Source organism: Gymnogyps californianus, chromosome 13, assembly GCF_018139145.2.
Source record: "Gymnogyps californianus isolate 813 chromosome 13, ASM1813914v2, whole genome shotgun sequence".
In the NCBI taxonomy this organism is placed as follows: Eukaryota; Metazoa; Chordata; class Aves; order Accipitriformes; family Cathartidae; genus Gymnogyps; species Gymnogyps californianus.
In genome coordinates this window covers 18133863-18149424 of record NC_059483.1, presented here as the reverse complement: position 1 = coordinate 18149424, position 15562 = coordinate 18133863, and the positions used below count along the sequence as shown (strand labels likewise).

At 39.6% G+C, this 15562-nt stretch overlaps 1 protein-coding gene across 1 annotated transcript in view; it reads left to right on the top strand.

Annotated features, from left to right (window-relative positions):
* The window catches only part of SFMBT1 (Scm like with four mbt domains 1), a 33762-nt gene extending 18415 nt beyond the window's left edge, over positions 1–15347 (top strand). The window contains exons 9-20 of the mRNA XM_050904712.1: positions 1138–1220; positions 3150–3276; positions 3980–4093; positions 5522–5564; positions 6837–6901; positions 8374–8513; positions 10408–10517; positions 12240–12415; positions 13057–13235; positions 13429–13674; positions 14194–14322; positions 15207–15347. Of these exons, the coding sequence (XP_050760669.1) occupies positions 1138–1220; positions 3150–3276; positions 3980–4093; positions 5522–5564; positions 6837–6901; positions 8374–8513; positions 10408–10517; positions 12240–12415; positions 13057–13235; positions 13429–13674; positions 14194–14322; positions 15207–15347 (1553 nt within the window). The remainder of the gene's footprint in view (positions 1–1137; positions 1221–3149; positions 3277–3979; positions 4094–5521; positions 5565–6836; positions 6902–8373; positions 8514–10407; positions 10518–12239; positions 12416–13056; positions 13236–13428; positions 13675–14193; positions 14323–15206) is intronic.
* The last annotated feature ends 215 nt before the right edge of the window (positions 15348–15562 follow it).

Sequence of the window (15562 nt, the reverse complement as noted above, 5' to 3'; positions counted from 1 at the left end):
CCCAGCTTTACCTAGAATTTTGCATGTGAAAGATGAAATCTCACTTTCTAGACATGTGACTGGAGCTGATAAAGATTTTAAGCTTCTCTTCTCATAGTCCCCCTGGAAATGGTAGGCATTCTGAATTGTGTGAGATCTCAAGAGCGCTACTGGCACTGATAAAACTGAGAAAAATAAATAGGTCCTTCTGTAGTTAGGCCCTCTCTGAGGGGTAGTTGAACTTCATGTTTTTAGATTGTCATGCTAATACTATATTCTTAGACTAGGATTAAAATTTTGTTTGATTTCTTAAACCCTTGTCACAGGCGTCCCTTGTAGGGGAGTGTTTCCAAGGTACTACTGGAATAACTGTTGCAGTTGTCTTCTTGCGAATATACTGCCAGCCTCAAACTATCACGGCAGCACACTTCTGCACCTGGTTCCCTTCAGCTGCTTGCTTTTTATTATATCACAGGGAAGCGAAGTATTTCCTCCAAGAAAAATTTAATTTGTCTTTTTCTTGGAAAGATGTTCTGTCTCTTGATGGACTCCATGTTAAGACTCTTCCCTTCAAACATGTATGCAGATTTACAGCTGTTAGCAAACTTGATGAGCCTCTTAGGACGTTTAACTGCTTTCTTTAATGACTTAGTGTTTAACATGTTTTTGAGAGAGTAATATGTTGGTATTATGCACATTTTGAGTGCTCTATTTTAAAAAAAATAAAAGACGTTTCAGAGCTGACGTGACATCAATGAAGGAATCTTGCAGAAACTTTTTCCTGAATTTCATCCGTACCCTGTGAAAAGGGTGCAAACGCTTCCCCGTGTTTCGATTGCTGCCCTTGTCTGCTTAGCAGATGTACTTTATTCACACTTCAGGTTGCTCTCTGTGAAGTCGCTTTTAGTTTGATGCCATTTCAAGTCAAAAATGGGAATCAAGGTGGGGCAGTGCCCAAAGCCCCTCTGCAATGAAAATAAGGAGGGTATCTCAAATACGTGAGAACCATGCTGTGGACTGACCTCAGATGGCTCAGTGAAGCCCTAGTCAGCTGAAAAACTTGAGTGACCCAAACAGATTTCAGTGATCTGTACTTCATGTCAGTTTGAAATGAGTCTCATGCTGTTAAACTAACCCCTTTGCTTTTTCTTCACCTAGGTTATCCTGGGCAGGACTTTGATTGGGCAGACTACCTCAAACAATGTGGTGCTGAGGCAGCTCCCCAGAGCTGCTTCCCTTCGGTAAGATTCTCTTGCAGACAATCTCTCTTCTGTTATGTGAATGACACTCTTGATTCCAGGGAGAAGAACCTTTTGCATGTTTTTGACTTAAATTACCTTTCCAAGTAGAATAGAATAGAATAGTTCAGTTGGAAGGGGCCTACAATGATTATCTAGTCCAACTGCCTGACCTCTTCAGGGCTGACCAAAAGTTAAAGCATATTATTAAAGGCATTGTCCAAATGCCTCTTAAACACTGACAGGGATGGGGCATCGACCACCTCTTTAGGAAGCCTGTTCCAGTGTTTGACCACCCTCTCGGTAAAGAAATGCTTCCTAATGTCAAGTCTGAACCTCCCCTGACACAGCTTTGAACCGTGCCCACGCGACCTATCATTGGATACCAGGGAGAAGAGCTCAGCACCTCCCTCCCCACTTCCCCTCCTCAGGAAGCTGTAGAGAGTGATGAGGTTGCCTCTCAGCCTCCTTTTCTCCAGTCTTGACAAACCCAGAGTCCTTAGCTGCTCCTCAGAGGACATTCCTTCCAGCCCCTTCACCAGCTTTGTTGCCCTCCTCTGGACACATTTGAGTACCTTAACACCTTACCTGTGATAACTGAGGAAACAGAAGAGTTAAGAGAGTACAAATATATGTGAACTGAAGTAGGTGCATGCCAGTTCCCTAGATAAGGAAGTGGTGGACCAAATGCTTCAGTTGTGATAAAGGAGATCGAAAATAAAGGGTTGTTTTGTGAAATTGAGATGTATAAGAGTCTGTGGAATAGTCACAAAGCAGCATCAATCCATTGCACTCCTGTAATTGTGGAAACAGGGCCTTTTAATAGACCTTATTTTCATTTACTTAGTGTACTCTTTCAATCTTCCTTCCTTTCAGCTTGAAAAACTCATTCCATCGTATTAATCAATACCAAGTCATCTTAAATTAGTACCAAATAATCATTTTACATTAATCAGTGCCTGAAGTACTTGCTAGATTTTGGGCTTTTGTTGGTTCAGTGACCCTATTGCTGTCTCCCGAAGCACAATACCTTGTCAAGCAGAAAAGGGTACTATTAACACATGCCTTCCAGTTCCATTTACAATACTTGGACTATTGCAGTGCTTAGGGGAAGAAATTAAAATGAATAATTACCATTTTTTGAAGAGGGTGTTGCTGGCTATGAATTCTTGTTGCCCTTGTTCTGTCTTGTAAGCTGTGGCATCTTAAAACAGGTCATTGAATTTATTATCCCTTTTCTGAGAAGAGTTGATCACTGTAGGCTAGTTCTAGAATTCGTAATGTATTGATCCTGTACTTATGTTGCAGAGTGGCTCTGGGAGGAAGAGTCCTCTGTCTGGCTGTTACTTCTTAATTCAAGAGCTTCAGAGCTGGATAAATATCCATTCTTATGTTTTAGGAATTTTTTTATAAATGTGGACTAAATTGGTGAATGAAGTAAAATCCTCTTTATTCAAAAAATGTAAAATGAAAAGAAAGCTTCCTTTGCTGTCTGCCAGAACTCATTTGGATGAGGCAGGAATGTTATTTGCATACATAAAGTGGATTTCCAAGCTAACATAATAGAATAGAGAGCCTGGTCAGACTATTTGTCAGAGTTATCACTTAGGTAGCAAGCAGCAGAGAATTCCTGGTTGCTTAGAATGCACTCAATCCTTTCAGTGAGTTTCAGCATCCTTATTTTTGAGTACAAACATGTTCTTTTCGAGGTCTGTCTATAGAGCCTTTTTTAACTTAAATTCTTTGTGGTTCGTAATATATCTTACTTGTATTCAATGCAGTAATTATCTGAAATCTTCTCTGACTGCATGAGTATCTTTCTATGTTACTCAGACACTGAGACTTTTGTGTGCTGCTCCTGTTCATGGCTATTCATATCGTATACTGGATATATAGATGGTAGTTTACTGAAGTATTCTGTCTTTTTCCTAGTTAACTTCTGACCATGGATTTAAAGAGAATATGAAACTTGAGGCTGTGAACCCCGTTGATCCTGAAGATGTTTGCATTGCTACAGTCACCAAGTTGAAAGATTCGTACCTCTGGCTTCAGCTGGAGGGTAAGCCTGATGTGGGAGCGGAAAGTAGCACTTGCATCGATTCTTCTGTAGTACCATCATCAAACCTGAAGAGTATCTGGAGCAAACTCACTGCCTGCTGCATATGGGCAGCAAATCACCATTTCCTCGATGAAAACACGGCAAAAACCCATTTGCATTGTCTGTTTCCCAGTTAGCCTTGGATGGCAGTGCTTATTTAAGCCAGGCAAAATGGCATTTGTGCATTGCAGTGTGTCAGTGCTAGGCTAGTGCACTGTGCGAAGTGCTGATCAGTCTCTTTTAGAAGGCAAGGGCCTCGTAACATTTTTACAAATGAGTGACTTGCATTGTGAGCAAGCTTTGATGAGACCTAGGAAGAAAACTTTTAGAGAGGTTCTTCATTAAGATAGAATAGGCTTATGTCAGCCGTTCTCCATTATAATCCCATTTCTTGATTGGAAGTACATCAGCATGCACTTACTATGCACTGTGCATCTCTGCTAAACTGTGGATGGCAAATTCCCATCTCCAGCCTTTAGGAGGAAGCAAATGAGGTCAGGAAAGAATCTGGTCAATAAAAGGGGATGAATAAACAATTGATATTGTGTTCCAGCTATGCCATAAGTATAAGTAGCTTCACTGGCAAACATATAGCAAGCATTAACCAAATGAGGTTTTTTATTTTTATGAGTTGTTTCAATTTTTGCTTCTCTAAACTGAACAGGCTCCAAGAAGCCCGTCCCTGACTGTATAGTGAGCGTGGAATCAATGAATATATTTCCAGTGGGTTGGTGTGAGACGAATGGATATCAGCTCAGACCTCCTCGCAAAGCAATAGGTATCAGTTCTGTTCTATTTGCAGTGGTTAGCTGGGTTGATAGAGATGGCGAGACCTTCAAGAGCAGACTACTGCAGAATTATTGCTGGCACCACTGAATTTGGAAACATTCACTATGTACAGAGAATGCCTTGTGCAACTGTTCCCCTGGCTGTTAGGTCCAGTTGGAATCCATACAACAACTCCAAAACAGGCAGTGTTGGCTTGAGACCCTTGGATGCTGTATGAGTGCCTGGAAATGATGCATTAGTCACAATAAAGAAATCATATCTGTGTGTATGCACACACACCCATGCTATGCATATACTTTTGTCTGAGCTGTTCTTGCCATGTGTCTGACCCCAATACTGATTTTACACTTGCACTTGTGCAAGTGAAATTAATGCCGTGACAAAACAGTGTTGAGTGTGTATACGTTTTGGAGTTGAAGTAAAGGGGACTAGCTTTCTAAATGGGCCAGATGGTTATGATCCCTTAATGACAACATGTTGAAAAGTAAATCCTACCTGTTTTAACTACACTAGTAAGTAGCATAAGATAGTGTCTTCTCTCAACTGGTTAGTGAACTCTGTTTATTAAAGTTTAATGGGAGTTGGAGAAACTGAAGAACTTTCTGAATGTTTATTAAGACAGTAAAATTGTAAGATTGGAATGAGCTGTCATTTGCTGGAAGTCAAAGCAAGAGAAACTTCTCTGAGACATGTCTGCACTGCCAAGGACAGAGGAGGAAGCGGGGGGAACCTGATTAGAGAAAAGATGTTTTAAAAAAAAATCCAGAAGTTTGTTGGGGACAAAGCCTGAAATTGCTGAAGAGGCACGTGTTGCGTTACCTTATTTAATATTATTACCTGATTGTGAAAGCCAGAATTAGCAAGTGGACCCATCACCTGGTTGACTTTCTTAGTTGCAACAGTGTTTTCCTCCATAGCAATTGGCTTAAGTCATATATGTTTCCAACCGGCTAATTTCATTCCATTTCAAAGTAAAACAGTGTTGAAGTTCCGTGTGCCAGTACAATGGCGAGTTAGGCCTATGAACCTAACCTTTGGTTAGGTTTCAGCACCTTTGGGTGCTGAAAAGGAAAGCACATAATTCCTTTTTGGCTGATATTACAGGTAGTTTAGGGGCTATGATGCAAAGAAAGATGCACAAAAGGTGAGATTTCCTAGAAGACTGGGGATACGCATGCCTGATTTAATGAGTTTTTAGTGAAAGTTGAAGTAAACCTTGTGGGTTACTTCAAATTACATGGGCCACCATGTCTCTAGTGCAGACGGATCAGCTATCTAACACTGTGGTGACTTTGAACATAGATTCTTTTTGGCATACAACTTAGAGAAAATGAGTCTAGTGTATATATTGTACTAGAAGTTGCATTTATTTGCCTCCCATACTTTGCTGTTTATATTTTCTTTTTCTTCCTTTTAGTAAACAAGCAGAAAAAAATTGCAGTAGTTCAACCAGAGAAACAGTACGTAACGGTTTTTTGCTTTTATTTTTTGTTGAGGTTTGGGTTTTTTTTTCTTTTTCTAATTGGTAAATCATGTTGTCTTAGGGGAGATTTAGCTTTACAGAAGTGCTATACTGAGGGTTGAGAGATTCCACAATCCATTTATCTTAATGCTGGTAGTTCCTGTTGGTGTTGAAAAAGACCTCTTGCGCTGCTTTAGTAGGAGATAGAAAGCATGGAATTTGTTTTTTAACAATGCTAGTGCAACTCAGCTGAATTATTGAATAGGTCAAGTCATTGAAGTTCTGGGATTGAAATTGTTGATCTTTAATTTTTAAAAGACTGCATTTTCTGTGAGTATTGGAGTACATTTAAGAAAAACTAGCCTGATCTTAAGACTGTGTTTGTAAGTTTGTGCTTGTGCCTTTATTTAAATGGTGATTAATAGGGAAAATTACTGGATTCCCTTTTGGTTGTATTCTCTTCTCAGATAATACAGTTTCTGTAATGTAAACATGCTTAGAAAACGTGGCTGCCTTAACATGTAGCTGTGATTTTGCACAGCTGATTGGAAAATTTGGCTTTAGTGTGAGTCATTTAGTAGATGAACTTCTAGTTGTTCCTTCCCAGATTAAATTTAGCCCAGACTAGCCAAAAAGGAGAGTTCTTCTAATATCCACAATTTGCCTATAAACTCTGTGTCGTGCATATGAAACTCCTTCATGTGAGCCTGCTCAAAAATGCTCAGTAGAATGCCTGACAGTTGGTTTTGTTGACTCTTACAGCTTTACAAACACCAGATCTGTCAGTAGTCCTGCCAATGTTTTCATTGCTCTTAAAATACTGAGCAGACTGTTCTTCCATGTTTTGTAACTGGAATTCTTACCAGAGTACTTGACTCATTTTGGTTGTATTTTGTTTAAAATCCATCTTTTTCAAAATGCCTAAGGTAAGACTGTACACTGCCTTGTGCCATGAAACGTGAGATGAAGTTAAAAGGAGGCAGAAAATGTCAACTGTTGTAGGTGGCTTTGTGTGGTGTGTTTATCAGCATGGTAGCCCATATACTTCAAGCGAGGAAGGATTGCTGCTAGCTGTAGGAGTACAGTAGTCCTTGCCAAACTGAATTTGATAGTCCTTGCATGTTATTATTGTGAAACAGGACGTATAAAAAGCAGATTAATAAGGCTGGACCTGGAGAAAAAAAAAAAATTAATGGTTGGGTTTTAGTAACTGAGAGGTGACTATCCTTACCATCCGTCCGTTTTCCCAATCTTCTTCTTTTCATTTCAGAATTCTGTCTTCAAGGACAGTTCATGATGGACTAAAGAACCAGGAACTGAACTCTTCTGACTCAGGTATTGATCAGAGAGGGCAAGCTAATAAAGACAAAATCCTGTAACAGTTCAGCTGCCTCATTGTTCAGCTGCTCAACACTCTTCTGTTAGGAGAGGGAAGAGGAGGAAGGGGTTTGAAGATTTTCATCCCTTGATGATTTGTTGAACTTCAAAAAAGACTGAAACAAACAAAAACACATTACTTGTGTCCTGCAATTGATATGTGCATTAAACCTGGAAATTAGATTTTTGCGCCAGAACATTCCACCCCCCCCAGCAGAGGATATGTGGAGCCAAATGTGTACTGTGATCTATGCAGATGATTTTTTATTGTCACTTGTTCTGTTTAATAATGTTGGGAGAAACATAACAGGCGCGCTGCATCTGTGCTCTTGAGTTGTTAGATTCTAGCTTTGGGAAGCAGGTTTGTCTGTTTTTTATGGTAACTTCATCAACATGATAAACAAAAGCAATTCAAACAGTAAACTGCTTTGTGTGCCAGATGGTGAAATCTAATAATTTTCTAAACTGTTGCAAGAATGAATATGATGAATAAGTACATCTGCTGGTGAAACAGGCATACAGATCTATCTGTTTGGCAACAAAATGCCTCTTCTGCTGTTTTCTGTACAGTGAAATGCACATCTGAAGCTGCACCAAATGCAAGCTTTGTAGAAATGATTCGTGCTTGTTTAGCATTTTAATTGGCTTTTAATAGAGTCATAATGTAAATTTGACTTCATTTATTTATCTGCCCGTTATCAACTACTGAATGTAATGTCTTTAAGTGGTAGTGTTGCTCAATCAAGAAAAACTACAACACTGCTAGAGTAAAACAATTTTGTATTTATATATAAGTATCTTGCAATACATATTATACATAACTTTAATTTTGAGCAGCATTGAACCATTTAATAGGTTTAGAAAACTTCATGTCACTTCATCAAAGGGCACTTCATCAGTTGCTGCATCTTTTGTTTGTTGATTGAGGGAAAAGAGTCTAAAAATGCAAAGCAATGCGATATTGCAGTTTAGGATAAACAGTGGAGAATGACTTTACCAGCTTCTCTGGTGGCAGAAGTTTAGGGGAGGGAGAATTGTGTGACTGGAAAATTTATCCAGAATTGCTGTGTAGGAAGTGCTTCTGCTACCAAAACGTTGGGATTGTCTTCTTGCCTGTTCTCACTGGTGTAATACCATGAAGCATGAGACAAGCCCGGAAGAAATGTTTCTTTTCTCATAAATGACCAATTTATTTCCTATAGTTTGACAATTTGCAAGTATGTGTGTGAAGTATGAAGAATATTTTGGCAACATCGAATAACTAATGCTGTCATTGCAAATGTGACACTGAAGCTACCCCAAATTAATGTCATTCAAGACTGTTTCCCCTCCTTTTTTACAGCAGGCAAAATATTACATATTGCAAGAAGTCATTCTTTGCTGGGGAGGTTGTAGTGTGTGATGTAAATCTTTGCTTTCTTATTTCTCAGTGGTAATTAATGGAAAGTACTGCTGCCCAAAGATCTACTTCAACCACCGGTGCTTCTCAGGGCCTTACCTTAACAAAGGCAGGATTGCAGAGCTTCCTCAGTCTGTGGGACCTGGGAACTGCGTCCTTGTTCTGAAAGAGGTGAGGTGGTTGTACATAGTGGACCTGCATATAGCAGTGTATCATAAACGCTAGCGTGTCTCTCTAATTATAGATGGGTAATTAATAAATTTAAGCTGATAATGAGTAAAGAGGGTTTTTTCCATAAAATCAAGTATAAATCATGGACTGTTTCATGAATGGCTGGAAAGAGTAAAAGCCTGTCATTTATCTGAGTTACAGTCAGCCTTCTACTGCTAAACTTTATTTTAGGTTAAAACAGAGTAACCTGTAATTTCCACAATCAAAGGAGTTAGTATCTTTTTATAGCTGTAATAAATGCTTCAATTTTAATTAACAGAATTTAGCTTCAGATAATCCCAAAATTCCTTTACAGTTTGCACTGTTGATGTTAAAACAGAGGAAATCCAGATTTTCTTGGTAGAAATGGCAAACTATTTTCGGTAATTGGAAAATTAAAAGAATTCTCTGTCGTTTGTAAGTTGGATATGATTTGCAAAGATCAGATGAAACTGTGGTTTTGCTTTCTAACATAACTGAGGGAGGGGAAGAGGGAGGAAGAGGCCATTCTTTAATGCCAAAGAGCCTCTTCTCCAGAAGGTGTTTCACAGCAAATTTACAGATACTTCAATGCAATAATTATTTTTCTGAAATCTCCAAAAAGGTCATGGGGTGGTGGTTATCTGACCTGAGAGGCTGAAAGTTTCCCAAGGCATAACTATATGTGTACACTTGAGCTCTCATGAAACGATCACTTTAAATGCAGGAATTGGCTCAACATCTCTGGAATTTTTACCTTCCTTAGCACGTATCATAACTGGGAGAGACCTTAAGAAAGACTTTCTGGCAGACATGCTGTAAAACAAGAGGCCGGTGGACAAGAGTCAAGCTGATTATTGAAAAAGTTCCATTTTTGCATACAGAAAAGTACCCCATCCTTTCTGCAGGTTTCAGTACTGTGATGTAAGCACTCCAAAAAAGCAGGTTGGAAATTCTGTGGCAGCCTCATTTAACCTTGAAGGTTTAACCTGCTTCACTGCCTGAAAGCATAAAGTATGCACAAATCCTGCTGATGTACGGATGCTGAGTGTTGCTAAAAGTTCAACCAATATGCTTAGTTGTATTCATTTCAATTATTACTCTTGCTCAATGTATGAATCCTAGAGTGAGGTTGGTACTTGCATTATATTTAATACTCTTCTCTTGAACTGTGGACTTCTGGACTGCTACCATAGTAGGAATGAAGCTGCACGTTTGTTATGTCAAGGTTCTGATGCACCCAATTTGGCAATGATTTGGAATCAGCACATACTGAAAATAAGAAATACAGTTTGAATGCACATTTTGTACTATCCCTTACTAACTTCAGGTTCTTCACAACTTTGAGTTACTTTACAGCACCAGAGAAATTCTCATTTTATTATAGTACAGGCCTTATCATGGTTCATGAAAGCAAAACAGAGGAGAGCTTAAGATTCTGCAGTATGGTTTCGTAGCAAGTAGAGGGTTGGCAGACAGTAAAATCCTGCAGCATTTTTTGGCGCATCTTCACATGTCAAACAATCTCTAAGATAATCACTTAGATTTACCAAGGTATGCAAGTTTTGTAGTATTCAGCCCCAGGGTTTAATTTAGTGATGTATAATTCAAGGGCAATGACTTGGAAACTTCTAGATACACTCATGACTCTGCAGACAAATTCTGAAGGTTTGGCAAGGCCCAAAGTGTCGACTGCTCTCAGTTTTCATTTTGGCAGTATCAGGAGGTATCTGTAATCCTGGTGTGAATGAGTGCTTTGATGCTAGATAATTTGGATGAATAGAAGTTAATTTCCTATTCTACCCTGGCACTTTAAAACAGATTTATTGTACAAATAACTTAAACATATTTTCTCCTCTTCCCTCTCGCGCTGTAGGTTCTCACTTTATTGATCAATGCAGCTTACAAACCTAGCCGTGTCCTGCGAGAACTGCAGTTGGATGAAGAGGCTGCATGGCATGGGCATGGAGAGACCCTAAAAGCCAAGTAAATTCTTGTCCTGTTCCCTGCTTAGTTGATCCCAATAGCAATGTCCTCTGCAGTCTATGCTTTAACTTCTCATATTTCAGAGAAGGAAAAATTGCTTATAGCATATCAAGATGCTGACAGCCATTAAACTTCCAAACCTTTATAAACTTCTTTATGAATGTCTGGTGAAGTGCATCTGATTTTAATGCTCCTTAATATGCCAGGTGTGCTCTGCTACTGGCGTATAAGCAGCTAGTGGTCAAGTAAAAATGGTATGGTACTTGTACAACATAGCATATACACTGGCAGACCTGCAGGTGAGGTTTAAGATAATTTAATTCACCTGAAGATAATTGTCAGTATTTTAAAGCAGAAGCACATACTGCTTAGGAAGCTTCTCAGACTTCTGTGGCATTTCCACAAAAATTTCTCAGTGGAAGAAGATTCCTCTGAAATTAAGTTATAGCAGTGCTCTGAGATGGCCTGGCATGAAAGTCTTTCTACAACAGCCTACCCTAAAGCACTCCCTAGTTTTCCTGCTGAGCTTTTTGGGTTGGAGCTTCTTTGCAAGATTATTTTGTGGCTAGGAAAAAAGCAGTGATCATATTTGCATATATTTGATAATTCCAGATATTCCTTCATAGTCTAGTGATGGTCATGTAATTAGGTCACTGTGTTTGCATACTAGAGATTAGATTTTCCCAATGTGCCATAGCACAGTTTCCTACATAGTTTTGAACATGTCAGTAATTCTTGTGCTGGATCAGTTTCATGTGTAAAAAGACACCTTTCCATGTATTGAAGGATTGCTCTGGATTTGGACAATAGGAAGATCATATGAAAGGTTAATGTAAATAGAAGATGTGGCTGAAGAACAGAGAAAAAAAAATTTTTTTTGGTTTCACTGAAGTTGCTGTGTGCTTTCTTTTGTCACAGTAGTGACACCAGGGGTATCTGGACTGTGATGATACAGCTCTTTTTTTCAATGCATTGACTAGATACTTGCAGGCCTGAGACATTCCTAATAGATATCAGCACATGCCAGTAGCCGTGCTGGGAGAACAAAGCAGAAATGATGAATGACTCTGGCAGATATTTCACAGTGCGGCTCTGTCAGCGTCATGGCAAGGCTGATGAACAAAAAGAAATCTTTTCTTAATTTAAATCAAACAGGAGCAATGTGTGGAGTCATGGCAAGTGACTGTCCTGATGAATTGTTCAGCAATTAGATGAAAGCTGATTGGAAATGTGACAGTAGTTCATTTGTTTGCCATAGTATGTGCATAGAATGGCTCACTGAAAGCTGTCTGCTGTTACCTTTATTAGCTGAATTGGTGCACTCTGTCTTTGTTTTAGGGACCAGCTGTCCACATCACAGTGGACACTTCTGCAGTCCCATAAAAACAAAGAAAGAACAAACCATCTGTGAACAAAGAAAACAAAACATCTAAACTCCGGGATAGTCCTTTCAGATGGTATTTTACAGTCGCTGGCAGGGCAGTGTTGCTGCGTTTGATACTGCAGGCATCTCTCTGGTGCTGGCTTTTTTTCTTTGCTTGAGGATCTGTCATAAGAGACAGGACTACCTGTTTCCTGGACTTGTCAGTCCATAAAGTTCCTCATTGCTCAGATTTTCTCTCTGTTTGATCTCAAAGCAGTATTCTAGTACACCTCTGAATGAAGTACTTTTATCCTGATAATTAGGGGGTTCCTGAATTATGACCATATTTTCAATACCAGGTACAAAGGGAAGAGCTACCGTGCAACTGTGGAAGTTGTGAGGACAGCAGATCGGGTGGCAGATTTCTGTAGAAAAACATGCATCAAGCTGGAATGTTGTCCAAACCTCTTCGGCCCTCAGATGGTGCTGGATAAGTGTTCAGAGAACTGCTCTGTCCTGACAAAGACTAAATACAGTGAGTAGGTCACTGATCTCAAACCAAGGTGGGGCTTGGGGTGTTATATTCTGGTTTCTTCTGGCTTCGGCTCCAGAAGGAATCCAAAATACATTGCTTTGCTTATACAAGGAGCAGCTCAAGCTCTACATACACAGGGCTACAAAATATCCATGTGCCAGTGTGTAGGGGAGAAAAAATTAATTCTATATTAAGTGGTAGAAGCATGGCTTAACTTTTTGTTGTGTGCTTAAAGCTTTATCTTCTTAAGACAACTTTGGGGACAAGAACTGACTCTAATATTGTAATTTAAGTGGCATTGTAGTTGCTTTCTGCAGTTTTAAAAAAACCAATTTGTTGTGGAACAAAATAAAACGCCTTCAAGCTCTTTTCTTAGCTTTTAGGTTTTTTAGGTTTTTAGGGTTTTTTTAAACTAACTTTAACCATTTGACACTGTGAGAACAAACAGTGCATTAAGGCCACGTTTAAAAACTACAGAACATCACAAAAATATAGACATACTCATTTTGAAGTTTTGCAGAATTGGGATTTCTATTGGGAAGTGTCCTTCTACTGATCTTCCAGTCCTGATGACGGACAAACATAACGAGTGACATTGGAGGTGCATTTCAACATGGTGCTCCTTTCTTCTGTCCTGGTAGCACACTATTATGGAAAGCGGAAAAACAAGCGGATAGGTAGGCCTCCGGGTGGCCACAGTAACCTGGAAGTAGCCATGAAGAAACCAAATAAAAGACGGAAGAGACGAAAACATTTTTTTGTTCATAAGAAAAAACGTTCTTCCGCTTCAGTGGATAACACTCCAGCTGGATCTCCTCAGGTATGAGACTGCCAACAACTTTAATAGATACGATATGTGATCTTTGACCAGCTTCATTTGAAACCACAAACTGTTAGTTCCTTGTAACCTCAGGTTACAGCTGACAAATGGGTGGCAATTGTAGCTTTTGTCCTAAACTTCCCATTTTTTTTATTTAATCACTTTTTTCTTTTTTTCCCCCCTACCTCTTCAGGGCAGTGGGGGAGAAGAGGAGGATGACCAGGACGAGGTAGATGAAGAATCTCTGACTGAGGATAGCACCTCAGAGCACCAAGACGAATTGCTTGAGGAATCAGAGGTATCAGAGAAGAAATCACTGTCATCCTCTCCTACACAGAGTGAACTGTCTCATTCCCTGGCTCAGGACCGAGACAAGCGGAAGAGGAAGCTCAGGACCTTTTCCTTTTCTGATGATGAAAATAAACCTCCTTCGCCAAAGGTAACTTCGAATGTAGATTTCTGTTCTAGCTTGCTCACTGTTGGGCAAGCACAAATATCTTGGGAGTATTAACCATCATACATGTGTTCTTATAAAATACTTTGTTACACCATAAAGGGCATTGTGAAGACACTACAGAATAATTAAAAATCATGATTTTTATTACAGTCGTATTACAGGACTGTAATAAAGACTGAACAGAAAGCTGTAGATAGAATGGTGAGCTTTCCGTTTCCCAGCTGTTAACGTTCCTCTTGGTTCAACTGGAGCAGTGATGTGGTGTCGACCAAATCCTGGTTTTAGATCCCTGCTTACTGGCTCTAACGGTGTTATAGCCTCCACCCTCAGCACAATGCTGTTCTGCACATCTCTGCTAACCAAGAAACCTCTACAATTTGAGCTCTCATTAGAGCTTTATTTGGCAGCTGAATGTTTGAGTGGGGGGGAGTAGAGGGCAGTGTTGGTCCATTGCATATGTAATATTTTGGGAATTCTTTTTGTGCTGGGTGGCTTGTCTAGGACATAAAGATGGAAGTTGCTGAAAAGCTGCAGCTGGACAGTAACCCTCTGGAATGGAGCGTGGCTGACGTTGTACGATTCCTCAAATCCACGGACTGTGCACCACTGGCGAGAATTTTCCTTGATCAGGTATCATTTTCTGTCTGTTAAAATGTTGAATCTGTCACTTTGCTTCTTATCCTCTAATGAATCACAAAAAGAAGCTAGTTTAAATTTTATAATAGGGTTTTGAGGAAACAAACGCATGCACAACCTTCTGCAGTTTGGGAGAGGAGAGTTAAGGGAATGACCAGAAGTTTTCAGGTTTCTTAGTACTCGGTGGAGAACGTTTTGGTCTGTGGGGCATCTGAATCCCAAAACTATAGAGAATGCCTACAACCAAGCACCATGAAGACAGGAGCCTGTTTTCTAGGAGATAGAGTTTTGCCACTTGTGTTGACTTTTCCAAATGATAAATATTTTCTATTTTGCAGACTAACTGCAGGTATCACTGTGTTGTACAGCTGCATAACAAGTGACCATTTTTGTGTTAAAATATGACAACTAGAGTACAAACATGAGTCAGGTTAGCATTGTACTTGCATCTTGGCTAAAATTTGCCATAAAAAACCATAGTCCATCAAAACTGTAGTAGTAGAACTAATGATGAGTATGGTTTGTGGTAGATGTTCCAGAAGATGTACTTTTCCTTGTAGAACCTCTGTTTCTGTAGAAAGATGCAGAGGTTAGGTAAAATGACTTTCTGCTTGAAATTTCCTTGGTTACTATTGTTAGGTTGATTTTTTACAATAGCATCTCATGAGATTCTGTTCCATAGCCAGTGAATTTGAGCTGACATTTAAGAAAGGAGTTAATTTGTTGTGAGAAAGAGAGATTTTTAAGCTGCCTGGAGTAGCGTGAAAGAAACGTCTAATTCACAAACAGTCATGAATGTGAAATTACAGCAAGTCAAACCTGAAGGAGCGGGGAAAATAAAAACGCAAAGTCACTATGGAGTTTTTGTCTTCTGACAGGAAATTGATGGCCAGGCACTGCTGCTGCTAACCCTGCCCACCGTTCAGGAGTGTATGGACTTGAAGCTTGGGCCAGCTATTAAACTTTGCCATCACATTGAGAGGGTCAAACTTGCCTTTTACCAGCAGTTTGCTAACTGAGGAGCAGCCAAGTTGAAGTGGACCTTTGAAGCACAACTACAAAAACATGCTCCTTTCTCTCTAGCAAGGAAAGCCAAATGAAGTTAAACTGAGGTCCTGGTGACCTAAGAGCATCTGTCAGCCTCAGTTTTTCATTTTGACAAAAGAAAGACAACATCTGGAGCAAAATGCCAATGCAAACACAGGGGCTACTCTACCAGCTGCCAGCTCGGGAA